The following is a 24,867-nucleotide window of genomic DNA, read 5'->3' as shown; positions in this document are numbered from 1 at the left end:
CAGGCCCAGAGGCCATATAAGGCCCCCGGAATCATTTGGTCTGGCCCTCTGAGCTTTTTCCTGCTAGCCTCATCTGGATAGCAGGGTGCCTATAATGGCTCCCTGAGGTCGGAATCTATGCCGCAGTGCTGCCTGGAGCGCCCTTAGAACACCTCAGACGGTCACAACGCTGCTCCTACAGCTCCCCAAAGCATCCTCAGGATGCTCCAGACATTGCTGTAATCATTTGCAATTGTGGCACGTCGTCGTGTGACATCACACAGAGGGGACGTGGGCTGCACAGGACCCGCAAATAATGTTATATATATCAAAATGGCCCTCGGCAGAAAAAAAGCTCCACGCCCCAGATTTAGGGTAATGCACTATTGTTTTTTATGCAAACTTTCATGATTTAGTCAATATTCACTATATAATACAATTGTTTCTATATTCTGTTACCAGTGTATCCATTGTTTCCCAATACTTTCTCATTTGTTACAGGAATAAAAATATAACCCTTTATTTACTTTTGGCTAATTGTCAGATTTATTGCTTAGTTAAATTCCAAGCTGACAACTTATTTTATCAAAGCCACAAATTATAGACTGGATAAATTAATGTAATACCTATTTTTGTTTAATTATTTGAGTGATAATTTTACCTAAATGGACAATCACAGAATTGGCATGATGTTTAGCTGTAACATTCCTTACACTTCCAGGTGCTTGAAAAAGTAGTAAAAGGTATACATATATATTACCTGGCTGCCCGCTAGGTCCTGGAGCCCCAACATCTCCTGGTATCCCCGACCGGTTAGCAGTACCAGCAACTCCACGCATTCCAACAACTCCAGGTAATCCAATGGTACCGGGAGAACCTAATGCCAACACAACACATCCCCAATAAGGAGGACTACAAGCAGCAACCAGACTGGATCTAATGAGTGGGACTATTTACAAAGCAAGCATAGTCAATTCAAACATGTTTCAACCTGGCTGTGCCTAGTGCAGGAATGTGTATATATATATATATATATATATATATATATATATATATATATATATATATATGTAATTTGCCACTTCTAATGCCTTCTTGTATTCAGTAGGCTGCATGAAGTCGCTGTAACAGTTTATTTTTCTTTTTGCCAAGCTGCGGATGCCTACTTGGATACCATCCTTTACTTAGGTGAATAGTAATTTGGATAATAGGGTTGTGTTGGGGTGTTTTTATTTCTAAAATTATTTTTAAAGTCAGGGTGTTATTTTTAACATAATTTGTCATTGGCACACTACAGGTTCCAGTGCCCGGCCAGGGCATGCTAACATTTTTGGTACCTCAAGTGCCAGCATGCCTTGGATGCCATCGGTATGTAGGAGCGTGTAGTACTTGTTGACATATAATGCACCAATGTACAATGATCATGTTAACCATTTGAACTTTATATTAACTAACACCAACCACCTTGGTTTGTGGGAATAATCCTAGTGCTGTCAGCAAGGGGCTGTTTTTTTGGGGGAGGGGGGGGGGGTTATAATTTGTTGCGGTGTCAGTCCCCTAAGGAAATACAGTCACATGCTGACCAGCCTAAGATTGATTGGCACTGTTCTATGCTATAGTGGCAGCAGACTGTTGATAGCGGGAACATTTTGTGGGAATACACTCTTTTTGGCATTCCAATTTACTGTTAGTAGCCTAGTTTATTAGCACTAGTGTCACATCATTTAATTATTGATTAATTGGAAATGGGACGATTGTTTTATTTACAGGACATGCAAGGAAGCCCCCACCCTGAAAAGCGCATTTTGTGCTTCTGAGATGGATTTAAGTTCAACTTTACATGGACATTTTATAGGTGCTGAATGTAATATTACATATGGATAGAAGTATGAACACACATTTGTGCAGAAACGATTACACTAACCTGATTCTCCTCTGACTCCTCTAGCACCTGTATTACCAGGAAATCCAACAGCCGTGCTTTGCTCTCCCTGATAACCCTTTTCGCCGGAACTTCCCCTTAAGCCCGGTAGGCCAGGTACATCAGCCCCTGTTTAGCAGAATGCACAGATACTAACATCCAGTTCTAAGAGTGATTGTCCTATTAACTATAGCTCTAGTGATGCCAAATTTACCTGGCGTCCCTTGATGGCCCTTATTGCCTGTACGACCTTCAAGCCCAGATGTTCCTCTGGGTCCAGGAAAGCCTGTAAGAATTAAAGAACTGATCATAATGCATTTTTATAAAATCAAGAGACATTCATTTAGCTACTTGTATTGTACAATAGTAGATGAAAGCTGTACATGGTAAAGGTGTGTATAAGGAAAGATACAGGAGCACAGTAAGCTGCTCTAAACTTATCACTCCACAGTAATTTTCATAGGGCATATATAACACTTTGCTTGGTACATAATTCTGTGTGTGTTAAAGCCCCATACACGGTAAAGCTGGCCACACACTAGACCAACTTACATCCAACCAGCCAACTTGTTGATTGGTTGGAATGAAAATCTGGTAAGGAATGGGAGTAAATGATGATCAGCAATTTGCTCTTAAATGCCAGAAAACAGATGAAAATGGTCGTTCAGTCAGGTCTGTTAAATGTTTGATCTAAACAATTTGTTCAAACAGTTTTGGTCCATTTTCCAGCGTTTGGGAGCAAATTGCTGATTGTATACCTTACCAGATTTTCATTCCAACCAATCAACTAGTTGGTTGGTTGGACAGATAATCTTTAGATGTGTGGCCAGCTTTAGATTCAAAGTTGGTAAGATCAGTTGTACGATTTCCCTTGAAATTCTTCCCTTGAAATTCTTCATAAGATGTGGTCAAATGGTGTACGATTGATCTTTAAGATCATAGGATAAGATGCATAGAAGTGTATCACATCGTACACAATCAGTGGAGATCTCTCTGCAAAACCATCTGATCTGCGATCCAACTAGACGACGTGTTAAAAATCGTCCAGTGTATGGCCAGCATTAGATATTTCCTCTAATGGTAAGCATTAGGTCTAAATTAAAAAAATGACAGAATCATGAACAAATATAATTTTTCTATAGGGCATGAATGCCCAGACATACAATATGAAGGTATGTCTTTGCCTCCATATACTTAACTGGAATATGGTTTCTCAATTTATTGTTCGCTAAAAACACTGAAACCTTAATACATTGGTTTTTGTTTCATTTGCCTAGTACAGGGTAACTGTGTGCTAAATCAATATAAACCAAATTTTTACTGAAAATTTTACCGCAATTTTATTTTTATTGAGGGGATGAAGTACACGTCTACAGGTTTGGTGAAATTATTTTTCTTTTGTTTTATGCGTCTATTAGCTATGCTTCATTTACTGAGTATGTGCAGCTTGATTTCATATTTTGTAGGTTATGACGGAACATCTGACCTAACATCTTTTGACATATGCACTAATTATCTCACTAAAAATAGTGTTGTTGTATGTGTGCTATTCCTTTGCATATATTGTATTTAGTTTAGGTGCATGTTGGAAAACAATGTAAAAGCTATAGAGAAATGTGATGAAGAAAATAGCAGGAGGATGACACCTCATAGGGCTAGTGAATATGAAAAAGCAATAACCAATGTAGTGTTGGACCTTTTATTAAATGTCAATGTTATATAACTAATGCTTATTGAACAGTAGTTTTCAGCAATTAGTTACGCGTCAACTTTTGAAGATGAACTAATATTAGACATAGTTTTCTATTATGTCTGTGGAGGATACTCCATACCCACCATCTGCTACTCAGACACTCCATACCCACCATCTGCTACTCAGACACTCCATACCCACCATCTGCTACTCAGGCACTCCATACCCACCATCTGCTACTCAGACACTCCATACCCACCATCTGCTACTCAGACACTCCATACCCACCATCTGCTACTCAGACACTCCATACCCACCATCTGCTACTCAGACACTCCATACCCACCATCTGCTACTCAGACACTCCATACCCACCATCTGCTACTCGGGTACTCCATACCCACCATCTGCTACTCGGGTACTCCATACCCACCATCTGCTACTCAGGTACTCCATACCCACCATCTGCTACTCAGACACTCCATACCCACCATCTGCTACTCAGACACTCCATACCCACCATCTGCTACTCAGACACTCCATACCCACCATCTGCTACTCAGACACTCCATACCCACCATCTGCTACTCAGACACTCCATACCCACCATCTGCTACTCAGACACTCCATACCCACCATCTGCTACTCAGACACTCCATACCCACCATCTGCTTATCAGACACTCCATACCCACCGTCTGCTACTCAGACACTCCATACCCACCATCTGCTACTCGGGTACTCCATACCCACCATCTGCTACTCGGGTACTCCATACCCACCATCTGCTACTCAGACACTCCATACCCACCATCTGCTACTCAGACACTCCATACCCACCATCTGCTACTCAGACACTCCATACCCACCATCTGCTACTCAGACACTCCATACCCACCATCTGCTATTGGATCTCCATGCAATTCTGATTTGTGTCCGCTGGCGGTAACCATCGGGACACATGCATGTGCGTGTTGGACACATGCGCTGATTTAAAATGCGCTCTGTGTTCTAAATCCACCAACCTCTGAATCTGACCCATAGGTGATAGGTGCTGGATGCAGGGTTATTTACAATGGCTTGCATTTCTCTTTAATTTGGGGCATACTTGCAAGGTGTGAGACTCATACAATGGAATGGAAGAGGTACTATAAGCTTGCTTAGTACCCAGCACTATCATGGCTCCTAATCTACATTGATGAATTTGGTGGGAGATAGTAGCTAGAAGCTGATTGGCTTATATGCACAACATCTCCACTTGTCCTTTATTGAGGGTTTGCTAAATCTCCCCCATGTTTTTTTTTTATTTTGCTCTATATATGTAAGGGATAATTACTATTGATAACTGTGCTTTCTATGAATTTTCATTAAATATTGCACTATTCCTGTTCTATTAACATAATCCTATGTTGGTATAAATATAAGGTGAAGACTGAAATACAGTTCTTATTGATAAAAAAGGTAAGGACTATTGGGTCTCCCATTCCACTTTTATTTTACGACACTATCATTTTTCCAAGCCTGGTTAATTACTTAAATCACTTGCTAGGTTGTTGCCAATTTACCATTACAATACATTACATTAACTGAGCTTTGTATCCTAAATCAAAACAACTTTTAAAACAGTGTTGTACAGTAGGTGTAGCAGTTTTGGATGGAGGGTTAGGGAAACTCAAAGTAAAACAGAACAATGTATTTTGTCTTTTGTACTTCATACCTAAACATGTTAATTTTAGCTGTCCATTGATACCCTTTTGTAATAGATCTCACAGCAGTGTAAGCCCAGGCACCAACATGCCTAGAGTTGTTTTCAGTTAAATAGTTTATTTCAGTTGCTATATAATTTGAATAAGTGTTTGCAGAATCCAATGCCATTGGATAATTGTTTTTAGCTGCCAATACTGTGTCAATACTGTGTCTTGAGGACAGTGGATAATTTTGTATGGTATATGTTAAGCTGCTCTAGGGTTGGCAAGCTAAGAATGTCTTTTTTATGCAATATATATTTATTGATGTCCAAAACATAATACAAATATCAAATCCGACACAAATAAAATACCATCCAATAAAGTAAAGGACAATTGACATTTTAGTGTAAATAATGCAAAATTGGTCACATTTTATATATTAAAAAAAAAAACCTAAATATAACAATGAAAAAGTTAACATAAGTAACAGGAAGTACAATAGGTATAGGGAAGAGGAGAAGAAAAAGGAAACCAATAAAAGAAAAGGAACGGAAAAAGGGAGCCTCATTACCAGATAACAAAACTATACATCAGACCAATCACCTCGATAGATCAGTGGGATATCCGCCAAATTCTGTTACTGCTATCCTTAACCACGACAGAGTGTCTTAGTGATCAAGCCTTCTGGTGAAATGTATGTTTAGCCAGCTACGAGGAGTCCCATCAGATGCTCCTACACTTATTATGTGCTCCCTGTCTGTGGGTAAACTCTCTCATCCGGTGTTCACAGCACACCACACACACCAGATAGCAGACTTGCATTTATCTGTACTATTCAAAAAGACCCGGTTTTTCCTAACTGTGGTATAAATATTCTAATTGGGCTTATAGGTACTTATGACCTTGCTCTGTTAATTTAATTGTGAATATTGTGCCTTCACTTGACAATTACTATTTTTACACATATTTCACCCCCCTTCCTTACTCCAAGTATTTCCTACCCACTGGATACTGGATACACCCAAAGCCACAATAACAATGGGGTGGAGCTCTAGGCCTCCGCACAAAAATAGGCATATCATCATGACAACATGATGATGATAAACAGCTACCGGCTGACCACACAGTTGGCCATAAATAATTAGTATTTAAATTGTATTTCTACTTTTCTCACAAAATTCTGCAAATTTTCCATTATTATGTACTTAGGGAGACAGTGGGGATGAGAGTGCAAGGGGTGTAAACTCTCATGTGGCTCTGGCCACACCCACAAAGCACTGATTTGTTGTTTATATTGTCCTTTACTCATAGGGGTCGATTCTATTACCTGAGATGGTCACGAGTTGTCCTTGGAACAGTGTTTCCGTGCTGTGGCCGGCACCGCAACTCGTTTACCCTGCGGCATGGACTTGCACATTGTTGCTCGCAGCTCTATGGGACTCTGAACAAAAATCTGTGAGTCCGGGGTACTGTAAGTGCGGCATATACCCACCCGGGAAACCAAGCAGTGGGGAAGTTCACCACCCTCCACCGGACCCAGGTAGGGCTACTTAGGGAAAGCTCACCTTTCTCCACGCGGCCACCACAGACTTTAAACAGTCTGAAATACTCAGACTGGACTCCACTAATAATTTTTTAAAAAAGCTATAAACATAGATGACATGGAATATACATATTTTTATTAACAATTAGACTTTTACAGGTGCCACTTGCTTTTATACCCACAATCTATTTACACTTTTTATACAATTTTTACACCTATTTATTTATATATTAGCGCTTATTTTATCTTGATTTTATAGAATTTTTGCCATAATAAGCTACTGCTCGCTCTAGCATACTCTTTTTTATTTTTCCTGAATATTCGTGGCTGCAAATAATATGCGGATAATTATATTGTCCGGGATGTAGTCGGTATCCTGGTACACACACTGCCAGCGGTGGGTTAGGGCTAGGGTTAGGGATAGAGTGAAGAGTTAGAATACTTACCTGCATGCGTTGGGATTTCCACCGTCAGGATTACGCTGCCAGGATTCTAATCGCCGGAATTTTCAGCGCTGGGATTGCATACCCAACCCTATTTTCCCCCCTAGGATGCACCACCACCAGTTTTTGTTTATGTCAATATTGTGATAAATACTATATGTAATGATAACCAAACAATCCTGGTGGTTATGACTGTAACACATTCCATCCTGTGCTGAAATTATTGCTCCTTTTGTGTTTCCAAGATGTAATGTTGTCAAATAATTACTTTGATCACATTCATGAGATCTATCATCTTAGGTGGTCTGAATTTTTTTTCCATGTCCTTAAAGCTAGATATTACTAGAGGAAGATGCCCATACAGCTATGTATTTCTAGAGGTTAATGCCCATACAGCTAGTTATAACTAGAGGTAAATGCCCATACAGCTAATTATAACTAGAGGTAAATGCCCATACAGCTAATTATAACTAGAGGTAGATGCACATACTACTAGGTATTACTAGAGAAAGAAGGTCTTACAGCTAGTTGTTACTAGAGCAAGATGGCCATACAGCTAGATATAACTAGAGCGATGTGCCTATACAACTAGATATAACTAGAAGAATGTGCCTATACAGCTAGATATAACTAGAGGAACGTGCCTATACAGCTAGATATAACTAGAATAATGTGCCTATACAGCTAGATATAACTAGAATAATGTGCCTATACAGCTAGATATAACTAGAATAATGTGCCTATACAGCTAGATATAACTAGAATAATGTGCCTATACAGCTAGGTATAACTAGAATAATGTGCCTATACAGCTAGGTATAACTAGAATAATGTGCCTATACAGCTAGGTATAACTAAAGGAATGTGCCTATACAGCTAGGCATAACTAGAGGTAGATGCCCATACAGTTAGGTGTTACTAGAGCAAGATGGCCATACAGCTAAAGGTAGGAAAACCAGACCTTGAATATATACACAGTATAATCAAAGTCACTACTCTCATTATATAATAATGATGGTGAGGAATCCTCCTCCAGAGAAAGGACTGTAAATAACTCCATAACTAGGCATAACTAGAGGTAGATGCCCATACAGTTAGGTGTTACTAGAGCAAGATGTCCATACAGCTAGATATAACTAGAGGAATGTGCCTATACAACTAGATATAACTAGAGGAATGTGCCTATACAGCTAGATATAACTAGAGGAATGTGCCAATACAACTAGATATAACTAGAGGAATGTGCCTATACAGCTAGGTATAACTAGAGGAATGTGCCTATACAGCTAGGTATAACTAGAGGAATGTGCCTATACAGCTAGGTATAACTAGAGGAATGTGCCTATACAACTAGATATAACTAGAGGAATGTGCCTATACAGCAAGGTATAACTAGAGGAATGTGCCTATACAACTAGATATAACTAGAGGAATGTGCCTATACAGCTAGATATAACTAGAGGAATGTGCCTATACAGCTAGGTATAACTAGAGGAATGTGCCTATACAACTAGAGGAATGTGCCTATACAGCTAGATATAACTAGAGGAATGTGCCTATACAGCTAGATATAACTAGAGGAATGTGCCTATACAGCTAGTTATAACTAGAAGAATGTGCCTATACAGCTAGGTATAACTAAAGGAATGTCCCTATACAGCTAGGTATAACTAGAGGAATGTCCCTATACAGCTAGATATAACTAGAGGAATGTGCCTATACAGCTAGATATAACTAGAAGAATGTGCCTATACAGCTAGGTATAACTAAAGGAATGTCCCTATACAGCTAGGTAGAACTAGAGGAATGTCCCTATACAGCTAGGTATAACTAGAGGAATGTCCCTATACAGCTAGGCATAACTAGAGGTAGATGCCCATACAGTTAGGTGTTACTAGAGCAAGATGGCCATACAGCTAGAGGTAGGAAAACCAGATCTTGAATATATACACAGTATAATCAAAGTCACTACTCTCATTATAAAATAATGATGGTGAGGAATCCTCCTCCAGAGACAGGACTGTAAATAACTCCAAAACTATTGTATGCAGCTTAGACAGAAAAAGATTGCCTCTTTACCCCCTTGCCTTTGTTATGACTGTTACACGTTTTATTGGAAATGATTTAACAGGTGGGAAAGGTTCAGAAAATTGGTGCTTTAGATTTTATATTATAAGACATTTCTCTACAGTAATAATCATTAGCCTCACATATAAAACCCAACTATGAGTTATGTGAAGATTTACCTTGCTGACCAGGTAAACCTGGGTTACCAATACTTCCTTCTTCACCAGTAGCCCCTGGGAATCCAGGATCTCCCTGGGTTCCAGATAATCCCAAAAGGCCTGGTAATCCTGAGAAATAAGAAAAAAAACACATGAATATATCGTGACAGCCAAATGCAATAATCAAGCTGTAGATTAGAAAGATAAAACAAATAAAACTTTGGGTATATTACTGGTCAATTTAAGAATATTAATGAGGAACGCACATCTCAGAGACCTTGCTTCTTCCTAATGAATTGATAGGTTGTAGTTTTAATAAATAGTGGTGCTTTGGAACTTTAGTACACTTTAAGCAAGCCAACAACATAATATTCTTAATTGCTTCTTATCCACAAAGTAATACCTGTATGCCCCTTCTTTCCCGGTTGTCCAGTTTCTCCTTTCATCCCATCAATGCCTCTAGTGCCTGTTTCCCCAATGAATCCTTTGTCTCCAAGTCTTCCTGGCTGTCCTGTAATCACCCAAGGAATCCAGTTATGTTAGCAATATGTTTTGTTTTTCAGCAGGTTTAGCTTAAATATAAACTAAGATAACTCTTAAAGGACCCCAAAAATAAAATGTATACTAACTTAGCTGATGCATAGTTGGCTGCAATTACACTTTAAGTCGCAGGTGTAAAATATATCTACAGTACTTAAAAAGCTGCAAACACGTGTACAGATGTGTCCTCATATATTGTGGCTTCAGAGACGCCATACAACCCGGTTCAGTGAGCAAGGTCCCAGTCGGCTCGGCCTCGCCGAGTGTCTTTTTGGCTCAAATTGTATGTCTTATTCACACTAATAAAAAAACTGGAAGCAACAAAACTATATTGCTAGCTTGCACCGATCAATTTGATGTGCAAAATTTGTGTGCGAAAATGTCTAAATCTGTATATGAAGTTCTACGATGCAGCGATCGCGGCTTTTTCTCACGATTGTGTGAACATGCTGTTGAAACTGGATTATTGGCTGAGACAAGATCAGTTTAAAATTGAATCGCAGCGACACCATCTTGCGACTGGCCGCAAGACGCCATTTTGCGAAATGGCCGCCTAAGCGCCATTTTAGATAAACTCACACTTAGTACATGTGGCGATAATACTATTAGCATCATGCGAATGCATCTGTGACCATTGCCATAGGTTACGGCGATTCACCAAAAGCCCATTTCATTACTTTAGTATTATAAAGGATATATATTTCAGAAATGGCTTTACAGTATGCCAAAATTGCATTAGAGCAAGTGGTCAGGTGACAACTGGCTTGTGTAGATAAGCTTCCTGGATAGTGTTTGCCCTCACTACAGGTGGTCTGGCTCGAATACACACTTTACATTAGCAGGCTTCCTGCAATGACATAATTTCAAAGGCTAGAGTGTCATCTTAGGTCTGTCTTTTGTAGCTGGGCTATTTGCATTTCACACAAGAGACTGGGAGAATAAAGAGTTTTTCTTTTGAAGCCTGGGACAGGTGGGGGGGACTGCTCACAGAGTGGGCATGTGGAACTATCTGGCTCAGATGTCACACTGCTAAGATGTTCACTCAGTGAGAGTTAAGTGCACCCTTCCTCATACACACATTAATATGTCTTTATATCAAACCCCGAATACTCACACATTACATATTCACACATAAGGTTTAATAAGCTTTAAAGTATATGATTTAAGTTGGTTCAGTTAGTTTAAATGCTGTGAAATAAAGATATTTGATAACTAAGGTTCTATACATGTTAAGACAGCAGTGTTTGGGTTCGTACTGATGCATACTCTTTCAACAGAATTCCGGTACTATCGGTGTGGAGATCGCATCAGGCATTCTCAACTTATGGACCGCAGAAACTACAAGCAACAAAATGTATATTTTATGAACAACTGTTAGGATGCAGCATGGGGAGGCGGGAGGGAAAAGACCCTCAGTTGTTAGAGGCTGGGCGAGTCTATTTGAACCAGCCTGTTAAATGCACTGTAACATATGCTTCTCCCCTGGGAACCAATGGCATAAGCAAGAAACTTCTCTATTGTCCTGTCTATTCTGGGGGGGGGGGTATAAACATGTGTGCTCAAACACTGGGTCTTTAGTCTTCTTGGTGAATGCTGAATGACGACGGGGTCTCTTGCTGATGCCTATCACCGGGTCCGGAAGCGCTGCGTATGTATACTGTACTTGGGGGTCTGTATAATTCCTTTGCGTCTAATTGTGTCTGGATCAATAGCGTGTAACTGACTGTACTTTTTACTTGAATAATACTTTGTGCTTTTGAATCACATGTTCTAAGTCTGGAGTCTCTATTTACTGTATGGCTGCATACGTAAATTAAGCGTCATCCTTAGAGGTTTATAGGTAGGATTTTATAAGGTACAGGCAGGGGTATATAGAGGTTCAATTTTAATATCAACAATGCCCTTATGGTTCCCGACATATATTAAAAGACTCTTCCCTCCTCACCCTGGCTCTCCAGTAGCGAGCGGGCACATGTGTAAGCAATGTTTTTTGGGGGATGTTTTAGGAAAGTTATGCTAAGCTCATGAGCGTAGGTCTTAAGTGGGGTACACATTAGGCGATATATTGGACAATATATCGTTCTACCATGAATTGGAATGATGTATCATCCATATCGCTACGCTCAATTGCGCATTAACATTCATTGTCAGCGATGTCGTCCCATATGATGAGCTGCACATTAGCCGGAACGATATTGCTGACGACCGCATGCAGGTAAATGCAGGATGGAAGGGCATATTGTGCTGTCGTACACCGGATCGTGCAGTGTGTATGGTCGCCCAATATATCCTCCCATCGGGTGTCGGGTTGGCTGGGATACACGTTGTTCTGATGTGTACCCGGCCTTACTCTGCATAAGTCAGTTACTAAAGAAAAAAAAAAGAAAAAAAGTGCGCTCAGATGCTCAACCTGATTAATTATGTCCTGAGATGAAAATTAATTGTCAATGCATGTAATTCATTAAAAATGTGGTAATTTATTCATACATTAAAATAGTTCAAGACGAATAATCCCTGTATATACAGTATCAACAGACAACATAGCTTGTTGTGCAGTTTCCATATATTTTGAATGTCGACATTTTTACGATCTTGACATTTTCACATGGTCAAAATGTTGACATATAAAATATAGACATCTAGTTACAATATGTGGACATGGTTCTTACTGGCACCTTCTAATTTCAATACTAACTTGATATTAACTTAATATATGATTATCAATGGCATTTTTTATATTTACACATATCTCCAATAATAATGAAAGTTACTATATGGGTTTCTTTTGTGAAAAATACATACATTAATATATTCTCGGCAATAAGAATGTAGATACCGTTCGAATATAACAATATGCACCCGTAGGGACTGGGGCTCCGAAAGACACATGTCCCTGCGATGTATTCGGAGTGGTGAGCACATCAGAGGCCTCTTCACTCCTCTATCTGGACTCCTGCATATTCACGGTCTACTGACCTAGTATGTGCGGGGGCCATTGCCGGGGAGGGTTTAGGAGGAATCCTCTCCCAGTAGTTTTTGCAAATGTATAGGATAACGTCTGATAGCTGTGCATACCCCATCTATGATGGCTGCGGCTGCTGTTGGAAATTGAAGGATTGTAGCAGATATTGATGTATCTTCTGTAGTCCCTCCATGATACATTCATGGGACGCTTAATGTCTGCGGGTATCCCCCGAAAACAGCTGTTTTTGGGGTATATCCTGCAAATACTATTTGAGAAGAAGGCCCCTTTGTAACATGTTCTATGCCTGCATGTTATTCAGTTATCTTGATCAGCCATAGAGATCAGACTAAACAGTACATTTATGTTACAATAGGTCACAGTGATAACAATACATGTTTAGTAAGGCCAGTTATCATAAGGTAACGGAACTGTCTATAGACTCACCACAATTTTCCACACAGGCGGTATGAACTGTATTTCTAGCTGAATCCTTGAAAGCTGAGCATTTTCTCTATGTGAACACGTTTTTGATGTAACTTCCCACACAAGCCAAACCTCTACCACATCCCATCAGTATAACACGTAAAATGTATTCTATCAGTAATACATTGGAATTTTTATTGTGACAGACACAGAATTACAAACTGCTGGTGGGAACTTGAGAAACATAAGAAGAAAAGTGTGCTAAAAAATGAAACAGTTTTCTGCCCCTACAATCATTGGGGGCTATCTTATCTATCATATTCCAACAACACAACCACCCACAGCATTGTACCTGGAAATCCAGGGTCGCCTATCGCTCCCTTGAATCCTGTTTCTCCTGGTATATTTATGGTGTCTCCTCTTTCTCCTGCAAACAGAAACATATAACAGAAGTCATTCTGCATTTTATTGTTAATTTAAGAAACTGTAATTTATACAGTACCTACCTCTGTCCCCGAAAACACCCTTTTCACCTGGAAGGCCATAAATACCAGGTAGACCCGTTGAACCCTTCATGGGAAAACAATGGATGTGGTCAGTGTTTGGAGAATGCTCACTCCCAGAAATCAAGTAAATATGAACTTCATTCATATTATTAACAGCAGGATGTAGTCATTCTAGTAACATAGAATTTGAATTTGACGGCAGATAAGAACCACTTGGCCCATCTAGTCTGCCCTTTTTTACCTTTTGGTAACCTCAACCCTATGTGATCCTTAGTTCTTTGTAAGGATATTCTTATGCCTATCCCAAGCATGTTTAAATTATTCTACTGTCTTAGGCCCTCATTCAGAGCCGGTCGTAATTAGCGCTCGCTCGTTCAGAAAAAGGGGGTGGCTATTCAAATGAACCGTTCGCTCCTTGCGGTCTGTTGACGCCTCCATGTCTGAACGAGCGAACAAAACATGCGCTCGTTTATTTGATAAAAACGCCCCCTGGCCGCTTGCATCATACGTCATGTCCGCTATTTATTAGATTAATCGAGTACATCGAACAGTGTATGAACTGCTCGCTAGTCTTGTGGTTGGTTTTTCCTACCGCAATCTTGCAAGCAGTTTTGGCTAAAAGACACCCAACTGACGTGGTTGATGACGCTGCTGTTTTAATTATGCACAAGCATAAAACGCCCGCTTTGACCTTTAAGCACGCCTGCGTTCTGATCTCCACTCCCCGTTTTCAAGCACCTTCCCCTGTTACCACCCACATACGCCTCATTCTGTCACTCAAAATAGCAGGCACTCGCTATATAGCGTACAAACAATTTTCCGCCGCACAGACTGGTTCGCGCATGCGTATTACAATCCGTACGCATGCGCAGTTGTGCAAACATCGCTCGGAGCGAACGAGCAGCCGCTAACGAGCGGCTCTGAATCAGGCCCCTAACCTCTACCACCTCTGATGGGAGGCTATTCCACTTATCTACTACCCTTGCTAGTAGTTGCTCATTTTGGCTAAAAGGATACGTTGTATAAAATATTTGACTAAATTATGCAAATTTTAAAAACAGTACAGGGCTGAATTCAATTATCTGTTACAAGCCGCTTTTCGTCAAAAGATGGCTTATTGTACGAAAAATACTTATTGGGGAATCCTATTAGCCGCGTTTGCGAATTCTCCATAGCATAAAGTCACAAAAAATTTTCACTACCCCCTTAGTAGGTGATAAGTTGTGCAAAGCCCCTATTTTAAGATTAAACTGTCGGAACTTGATTCAGAACGACTGGGACACCCTCCTTAGTGACTAAATAGGCAAAAAACAAAAATGTTTAATTAGCTTAATTTAGCCAATTTTGACATGTCATATTTGGGATGACAAAGTGCTGGAAAATGGGTTGACTAATGTGGAACTGGTATATGGAGGTGCTGTATGACTGGTACAGGTGTTTTTAAGATTGCAGGTGGGTGTTACGGAAATTTTAAATGGTATTTAAAATTGTCTTTAAATGACACAAATATATACTTATAGGCATAATTTAAAAACATTTATTTTGCAGAAAAAATTCCTTTCTATCATTATTTGAGTGTTTTAGAAATATGCATATAACAGCCATTTGACCCTTTTTAATGACACCAAATACTTTTATTAGGGCCACTAATACACTTTATATTATTATCCTATATCAGCTATAGACAGATTCCTCCATTTTTACCTATACTCATCGTGGCAAAATACACAAAAATTTATAGCATGTTTTCTTGCATCGCGGCTTTCGCAATAGGATTGGGTGAAAAACGGAAGCGCACATATTTGAAAGACGCAAAATAATCGCACCAAAAGCCACAAAATGTGCAATAACATAACACACGTTAAATTATCGCTCTGTCCCCCCATAGTGGCTGAAAACCCCACATATGTTTATGTTATCTACGTATATCCTTCAATAACAGGAACTTACTCTGGGACCAGTAAAACCAGGGAATCCACGAATGCCTGGTGGACCGACTTGGCCTGGAACTCCTGGATAGCCAGTGAGTCCAGATTGTCCAGATTCTCCTTTATTGCCAGGTTCATAGTTTGGCATTCCCGGTAAGCCAGACTGGCCCGGCTGGCCAGGATGACCAGGCATTCCTTTTGACCCTGGGGAATAGAATATAAGTTTTTAAAAGCGTTCGTCATGTTATCTCTAGTTTTATTTTGTTCTGTGTTATGTGGACAGTCTGACTAATAATCACTACAATAAATAATAAAGCATATGGTAAACTTATCATAATTACAGAATAAGAATTTTTTTTTATTTAATGCAGATGCATCAGTCAGCATGTATAAAATGAATATAGATCTGTATTTACAGTCAGGTGCATAAATATTGGGACATTGACAGAATTTTCATATTTTGGCCTCTATTCACCACCACAATGGCTTTGAAATGAAACAAACAAGATGTGATTTAACTGCACACTTTCAGATTTAATTTGAGGGTAATTACATCAAAATCAGGTGAACGGTGTAGGAATTACAACGGTTTCTATATGTGCCTCCCACTTTTTAAGGGGCCAAAAGTAATGGGACAAACTAAACAATCCTAAATCTAACTTTCACTTTTTAATACTTTGTTGCAAATCCTTTGCAGGCGATTACAGCCTGAAGTCTGGAATGTATAGACATCACCAGACGCTAAGTTTCATCCCTGGTGATGCTCTGTCAGGCCTCTACTGCAAATGTCTTCAGTTCCTGCTTGTTCTTGGGGCATTTTCCCTTCAGTTTTGTCTTCATCAAGTGAAATGCATGCTCAATCGGATTCAGGTCACCGGATTGACTTGGCCATTGCATAACATTCCACTTTTTAGCCTTAAAAACTCTTTGGTTGCCTTTGCAGTATGCTTCGGGTCATTGTCCATCTGCACTGTGAAGCGCCATCCAATGAGTTCTGAAGCATTTGACTGAATATGAGCATATAATATGGCCCGAAACACTTCAGAATTAATTCTACTGCTTTTGTCAGCAGTCACATCATCAATAAATACAAGGGAACCAGTTCCATTGGCAGCCATACATGCCCACGCCATGACACTACCACCACCATGCTTCACTGATGAGGTGGTATGTTTTGGATCATGAGCAGTTCCTTTCCTTCTCCATACTCTTCTCTTCCCATTACTCTGGTACAAGTTGATCTTTGTCTCATCTGTCCATAGGATATTGTTCCAGAACTGTGATGGCTTTTTTAGATGTTGTTTGGCAAACTCTAATCTGGTCTTCCTGTTTTTGTGGCTCACCAATGGTTTACATCTTGTGGTGAACCCTCTATATTCACTCTTGTGAAGTCTTCTCTTGATTGTTGACTTTGACACATATACACCTACCTCCTGGAGAGTGTTCTTGATTTGGCCAACTGTTGTGAAGGGGTTTTTCTTCACCAGGGAAATAATTCTTCTGTCATCCACCACAGTTGTTTTCCATGGTCTTCCGGGTCTTTTGGTATTGCTGAGCTCTCTGGTGCGTTCTTTATTTTTACGAATGTTCCAAACAGTTGATTTGGCCACACCTAATGTTTTTGCTATCTCTCTGTTGGGTTTGTTTTGATTTTTCAGCCTAATGATGGCTTGCTTCACTGATAGTGACAGCCCTTTGGATCTCATATTGAGAGTCGACAGCAACTGATTCCAAATGCAAATGTCACACCTAGAATCAACTCCAGACCTTTTACCTGCTTAATTGATAATGAAATAACGAGGGAATAGCCCACACCTGTCCATAAAATAGCTTTTGAGTTGATAGTCCCATTACTTTTGGCCCCATAAAAAGTGGGAGGCACATATAGAAACCGTTGTAATTCCTACACGTTCACCTGATTTGGATGTAATTACCCTCAAATTAAATCTGAAAGTCTGAAGTTAAAGCACATCTTGTTTGTTTCATTTCAAAGCCATTGTGGTGGTGAATAGAGGCCAAAATAAGAAAATTCTGTCAATGTCCCAATATTTATGCACCTGACTGTATTATTAAATTACATATGAATGTAAATGCACTTTTTCATAAATGAGTCTACTCCTGCTAAAGTTTAGATGTAAATGCTCCAGCACTACATGAATACCATAGTATCATAAGATAGCCTTGCAATAGCTGTTCAAGTATACTGACATTACATAGAGAGTACGTCTTCTACTGACTAATGGTGCTACCCTAGTATTATCTGGCACCAATTGTGCTTCATGTGACAAATTATACAGGTAAATTCAACATCCTTACCCTTAAAGCCAGTTGCCCCTGTAACTCCAGCAGGGCCAAGATCTCCTTTAACCCCCTTCATCTCCATTAGCATTTCTGGCTTGATTTCAGGTTTGGGTCCTGGTGGGCCCCTTTCACCACGTTCTCCTTCATATTCCCAATCAGAGACACAGTTCAAAGGTTATATCCATGGCAGAATTATTTTTTATTGTACTTTGGTATTATCACACATTTTTTCTGCTGTATAAAACTATACTGTTATTTTTGGTGGGAAATTGCTAAATATCTTATAATTTATGTTTTATGACATATCAAATGTGGCTCCAAGGTAATCTAAGTGACTAAAAGGGATAGGCAAATCATACTGGCTTAAGTTAGTAAATGCAAGGACTTCCTGTTTACCTCTACCAAAATGTAAAATATATAAATGATGAACCCAGAATGTATCATCTAGCTGGTGCTTGTTATTCAAATTATATATATATATATATATATATATATATATATATATATATATATATATGTATCCTCAACAGCTGAAAATTAACTGGCCAAACAAAAAGTGTATTGTTATAAAACAAGTCGTATTAGAGAACTACCTTTTATGCCTGCTTGTCCTGGAAACCCTTGTAATCCCAGTACACCAGGGTTGCCAAATTGTCCTTTTAGTCCTTTTTCTGCAGGCATTCCCTTCTCACCTTTCATTCCTTCAAATCCAGCCATTCCAGGGGAACCTTTCACTCCTAGTTCACAGGGGACAAAATAGAAATGTTGTTTGTGGTCTTTAATATCTTTCATTTGATCTCATTCTTTGTGCTCAGTTTCTAGATTGAGAAAACTATAGAAGAGAGGTGCAGGGTTATTCGCAAAAAAATTGTCATGAAGATTAATATTTATTACTTAGACAAAAGAATAGTAAGGAGAGACATTATTAAAAATATATATACTGTACCCTAATTATTACAGTGAGATTCAAAAGTGAAGGTTTTTCCTAAATACGTATGATAAATTGAAGAAGAAGGGGACACTGAACACTTGCAGTAGGAGTCATGGTTACAATGTGCTTGCTCGGATTGCTCCACATCTCTATTCCAGCCAATATATTAACAGTGTCAGTGACTCAGATGTATCTACATTCTACTGACCGTGCTTTGTGTTTTCTACACTATTCCCAGGCGCAGTTGGCTTTTATTTACCTTTCACACCAGGGTGCCCATGCATCCCCGGCAAACCAGGAAAACCCGGATTTCCTTGTCTTCCCCTTATGCCAACGGTTCCCACATATCCTGCATCTCCAGCCACGCCTTTCATCCAGGATTGTCCAACCTTCCCTTGCACTCCTTCATCCCCTCGCTGTCCTTGTGAACCTGTGTTGAAATTGTTACAATGACATGAGGACATATTTATACATAGTTTCTCTGTATGTTGGGTATACAATATATGTTTCTACTTCATTATCAATTTTATTATAGTAAAATAACAATGTAGCACTTTATGTGTTGTGTGTCTGTTTTCTCTATAAGAAAATATGTTTTGCCTTTGGACTAAACTGCGCTGCCAGGACTTCATCCCTTGCTAATTGTGGGCCTGATTCAAAGCCGCTCGCTGTTTGCGAGCGCTGGCTCTGAATCAGGGCGGGGATATTTTTTTTCGGCCTCCAGGCCACTCGCTAACCCGTGGGTGGCCACCCACAGCTTTTGAGAGCGGCCTGGCGATGGTCGCGATTATTGTGACCATCGGGCTTGCGAGGAAACCCTGTGGTAGGGTCTCAGCTCTAGCAAGCCCGAGTGGACTTCCTGCTCTAATAGAGCAGGAAGTCAACTACTGACATCACTAGTGATGTCAGTAGGGCCGCCCACAAACGCCAGGCGTTTCTTTGGGAACGCCTCCGTTTGTCCAGCCACCCTCCCTCCCTACAAAACGGGGCGAGCTGTCGATCAACATCGACAGCTGCCCCCTCTTGTAGCGAGACCCGTTGCGACGGAGCTGCCGTTGCAGTATGGGTCTCGCGCATGCGCACACCGCAGGCGGCACATGCGCAGTCGGGGACCATCGACCCACTTGCGAGCGCTGGGCGCTCGCGAGCGGGTCTGAATCAGGCCCTGTGTGTACATATTTCCAGTGAAAGCATGTTTCTAGAGTTTTTTTGCATAGTACTGAGCCATTCTTCCTCTCCTGAGGATATCTTTAAATGTAACCATGGAACTTAACTACTAGTAACCACTGATTGTAACTTATTATTTAGATATAATAATGAGTCACATTCTCCCCATGCTATTACACAGTGAGGCCAAAGTGTGGACCGCCACAGTGCATGGTAGCTAAGGAAACACACAGTTACTATGCCCCCCTTTTGTGGTCAAGCTGTCTCACATGGTCATGAAAATTGTGGACTTATTTCTGCTCTAGCATAGAATATTAGATTAATATTATGTCATATGCATGCAGGTAGGTCTGTGCAGATGACTCTGACATTTATTATACAGTGGCCAAATCCATAATAATGTACAACATGAAAATCTATATATACTGTACTCATTACTAGATCTTGTCCTAGGCACTGCCTGGGGTGTTTTGTTCTCTCCGTCTCTTCTGCTCCCCTCCACCACTAGTGTTTCTACACCTTTCTCTCCTCCTCTTACACCATCTCTCTATTCCCACTTATCTGTCTCTTATACTATAGGCACTTGATGTTCTTATATAGATTATGTTTAGGATTACATCTTTACTGTTGTACTTATTGGTATGTCCTCACCTTTCCTCACCTACATAGTATCTGTTCTTTCTGTAAGTGGCGTGTACATCCCTGTGTACTTTTTTGTGGTATAAGTTGTGGATAATGTTGTAATGTGGTTATTGGGTTGTTTTCATAAGTGTCTGTGTTTTCATCATGAAATTGATATGTGATGGGTAAATATGGGAAATAACAGAAGTGTGTGGAGACTGTAAATGTGTGTAATGTCAGAACTCTTAATACTTTCAGCTTTACATACATAGATTTACAGTTGGTTAGGTAGGTCATTATCTTATTTTTTAGGCAATATGTGAAACTGATTTATCAATGAAACTTATAGCACTACACTCTCACCTGGAAATCCCTGGGATCCCACTGTGCCAGGCTTTCCTTGCTTTCCTGGCATTCCTGGAAATCCACCATTCCCTGATGGTCCAGGCAAACCGGGAGATCCAGGAATTCCAGGATCACCATGAATTCCTTTTAGTCCAGGATTACCTGATCTACCATTGATACCTAATAAAAAAAAGTGAATCATAATAAAGTGTAAAATTGATAACAAGATGACAAACAGATTAGCTAGTCAATGAATTGCAAATGCACTGAATAATAAGACTGATCTGAATATAGAAAGCTAGAGCGGAAGGAGGAAATATATTTCAATATTTGTTATATTGTGAGGGATAGATTAGCATCTGGTACATTAAATACCGGTTGGCAGATGAGACCCAGTATAATGTGCAATAATACAAACATGCATTCATTTTAAGCTCAAAGTGAAACTAAATATTGGTGACAAATACAACCCAATTTGGCATCTAGTCTATCAAGTGCTTTAGTCATTGCAGAAAAATTAGATAAGAGTTTACAAACTAAAAAAATTAAAAGAAACATTAAGTGACTATAGTGCAAAAATAAAATGTAAAGAAAATAATAAATATAATTATTCACCAATTAATGCCAGGACTGCCCATGGTATATTGTAACATTAACAGCGTATTACAAGGTACAAGCGTATATATACGTCTCTGAGGGGTTGGGTATGAAATCCCGATTGTGGGGATGCCGCTGGTCAAAATACCGACAGCGGCATCTCGACAGCCAGAATCCCAACACCCATAGGAACGATCGGTAAGTGTTTTCCTAACCCCTACCCTAACTCTAACCCTCCCTCCTCAGTGCCTAACCCTAACCCCCCCCAGTGCCTAAACCTAACCTCCCCCTCCCCGCACCCAAATCCTAACACCCCCTCCCCGGTGCCTAAACCTAACCTCCCCCCCAGTGCTTAAACCTAACCTCCCCCTCCCCGCACCCTAATCCTAACACTCCCTCCCCTGTGCCTAACCCATGTGTGCCTAACCCTAACCCCGCACCCTAACACCCCGATACTTACCTTCGGGATGCCGACGGTTGGGATACTGGTGCCGGGATTCTGACCTATCGGGATTTCGGAGCAGTATTTAGACCGTCGGCATCCCGCATGCCAGGATGCCGACTACATCCCGTCTCTGAGTTATAAGCACAGCAATACATAGAAACAGTCATAAACAGTGATATAGTGATATGCAATGCAACAACCGCTTCACAAAACTGCACTGATTAATTTGATTTTAGACACTTGTATATCTGTGTGTGACTGAGTCTGAATCTGTGTACGAAGTGCTATGATGCAGCGTCCATGGCTTTTTTCCAAGTCGTTCTATTGTGCTTTGTAACAGATTCAGACTCAGTTGCACACAGATCTACATATCAAATTAATCAGTGAAGTCTCTAGACATAGTCTGTCACATCTGATTGCGACTAAGACACATTTTTAGGCGAAAAAGAAGCAAAAAGCCGATACACCGCTTGATGTGGCTCACTCGCACCAGGGGTCTCGCACCACATGGCAATTTGAGGCTAGGTGTATGAGGCAAGATCTGTATATAAAATACCAGTTGCTAATGCCTATCTTGATATTGTTTGCTGGCAAAGAATGCTCCCTTCTGTTTGGCACACAGTGCCCCCATTTGCTACACAGTGCCACCCCCGCCCCATGCCCCTGAGTACTCGTCTCCAGCGACAAGCACAGTACATATAGTGCAGAACAGCTCCCGAGTACCCTCATCAACGTCACAGATGTTATGTGTCATGTGATGCTGATAAGAGGACTCAGGAGACGCTCTGCGCTGTATGTACTGTGCATGCTGATCACAGAGCTGAGGCAGGCCATGTCCAGGAACAGGTGCCGCTGGGCACCTGTTCATGGTAAGGTCAGGCCGACACTGTGAGGGGGCCCCGAAGTAACCACTCCTGTTGCCCCATCATTAATCTTATTGTATGTTATTTGTTTGTATCATGATGTACAGCGCTGAGTAATAATCTCCTAAAGTAGCATGTACAAAAACTCAGCTTCCAGCAAAGCACACATGTTTAAAAATGTAACAATTACTTAGTTGGGGAATAATATGACAAAATAAATGAAGAGGGACATTACCATTAAGGTATTTGGGGGTTAAAAAATAATTATGAGATGGATTTTTGAAACGCAGCAATAAAAGAGAAATGGGAGCCTGCTATAAGCTGTATTAGCAGGCTAGGTCAGTGGTTCCCAAACTTTTTGGAATCACGGCACTCTAGGGTATCAGCATTTTGTCCACGGCACCCTTGGGCCAAAAGTTTCTTATTGAGAAATTCAGTAAAAGTTAAATGAAGTAAATTGTGCTTATATGTCACCCTTAGGGCCAGTTATGTGGTGGCTAACAGGGCGATACTTCTTTTTGTTCACATATTTTTTGATTGGCAGCCATTAGCACTGGTTTTGCCTAGCACACATTTTATTTGGTACTGGAACACCAACCTGGAGCACCTCTGCAAGTGTCCTAAGGTAGGCCAGGGTGCCGCGGCACCCAGTTTTGGAACCACTGGGCTAGGTCCTGATTTTGATAGTGACTATATTTTCGGGGAAAGCATATATGTTGTAAATTTTGTGGCAATACATATTTTGACTAAATGATAGTGGTTGTTATTATTAACCATAGTGGGAATATATTAATAGTAAGTACCTTGGAATCCTGGAATGCCGGCGTCACCTAGTTTGCCTTTTAGACCTGGTAGACCAGGAAGTCCAATGTCTCCTGGAGATCCAGAAGGAGCTCCCAAGACCTCACCAGCACTACCTTTTACTCCATCAAATCCCTGTACACCAAGCTTCCCTGCAGAACCAAGTGCCCCAGGCAGTCCTGGTTGGCCAGGTTTTCCACGGTCCCCTCTTCGTCCTGGGAATCCTGCATAAGAAAGAAAATAAATACCTTAAGTGACACTATTAGTAAACAAATGTAAGTGTGATTCATTTTAGGAATTCCATGTAAAAATCCAGATCTATAATCATGGTTGAGCTCTGGCTGCGTATGTCATCACAGAGGCTTAATTATACGCCTGTGTTTTTCCGACAACCCCCCGTCACGACCCACAAACGGTACATCCTGTCAATCACTCTGCGATGGGTCTGCGTAGCCACTGCGATCGCAGTCCCGATCGCAGTGGAGCATTCGCGCACGCACACTGCAGCTTTGACGCATGCGCAGTGCATAACAATCAGCCAACTGCGTACATAATCATATCTGCGATGCTTGCTGAATTAGCCCTTTAGAGTAGAGAGTTGGATAAGACATTAGTCACATATAAAAGTTGTGGCATTTCCATGCCAGTCCTATGTTTTTCATTTTTTTTTTTTAAATCATTTAATTTTTATAAAAAAATGTTCTACATATAATAAACATAACAAAGAAAAAAAGAAAAATACATAAAAAATTCAAGATACATATGAGCATTGCCATACTGCAGAACACCTCTCAAAATGACAAAATATACACGATCAAAGTAATATCAGTAATTAGCCAAGTCCGGTATCATAAAAGGAGCATATATCCATCTAGCGCATAGAGGCAAGGGGAAACAAAAAAAGGGAGAATTAAGAGGAAGATAAGAGAGGGAAATTTGCACA

The 24,867-nt window shown here is 40.3% G+C and overlaps 1 protein-coding gene across 2 annotated transcripts in view; it reads right to left on the bottom strand.

The window, feature by feature from the left end:
* The window catches only part of COL4A2 (collagen type IV alpha 2 chain), a 308,996-nt gene that overhangs the window by 31,338 nt on the left and 252,791 nt on the right, over nucleotides 1-24,867 (bottom strand). For both annotated transcript variants that reach the window (XM_088458348.1, XM_088458357.1), the window contains exons 30-42: nucleotides 23,927-24,148; nucleotides 21,237-21,398; nucleotides 19,345-19,515; nucleotides 18,748-18,891; nucleotides 18,170-18,295; nucleotides 15,876-16,057; nucleotides 13,926-13,989; nucleotides 13,772-13,846; nucleotides 9,895-10,002; nucleotides 9,513-9,620; nucleotides 2,115-2,186; nucleotides 1,904-2,029; nucleotides 740-856 (exon numbers count right to left, since the gene is read on the bottom strand). In XM_088458348.1, coding sequence (XP_088314474.1) covers nucleotides 740-856; nucleotides 1,904-2,029; nucleotides 2,115-2,186; nucleotides 9,513-9,620; nucleotides 9,895-10,002; nucleotides 13,772-13,846; nucleotides 13,926-13,989; nucleotides 15,876-16,057; nucleotides 18,170-18,295; nucleotides 18,748-18,891; nucleotides 19,345-19,515; nucleotides 21,237-21,398; nucleotides 23,927-24,148 — 1,677 coding nt within the window. The remainder of the gene's footprint in view (nucleotides 1-739; nucleotides 857-1,903; nucleotides 2,030-2,114; nucleotides 2,187-9,512; nucleotides 9,621-9,894; nucleotides 10,003-13,771; nucleotides 13,847-13,925; nucleotides 13,990-15,875; nucleotides 16,058-18,169; nucleotides 18,296-18,747; nucleotides 18,892-19,344; nucleotides 19,516-21,236; nucleotides 21,399-23,926; nucleotides 24,149-24,867) is intronic.

This window comes from Taudactylus pleione, unplaced genomic scaffold, assembly GCF_031769625.1.
Source record: "Taudactylus pleione unplaced genomic scaffold, aTauple2 ptg000041l, whole genome shotgun sequence".
Classification (NCBI taxonomy): Eukaryota; Metazoa; Chordata; class Amphibia; order Anura; family Myobatrachidae; genus Taudactylus; species Taudactylus pleione.
The sequence above is the reverse complement of the archived record's forward strand: the minus strand, read 5'-3'. Positions and strand labels throughout refer to the sequence as shown.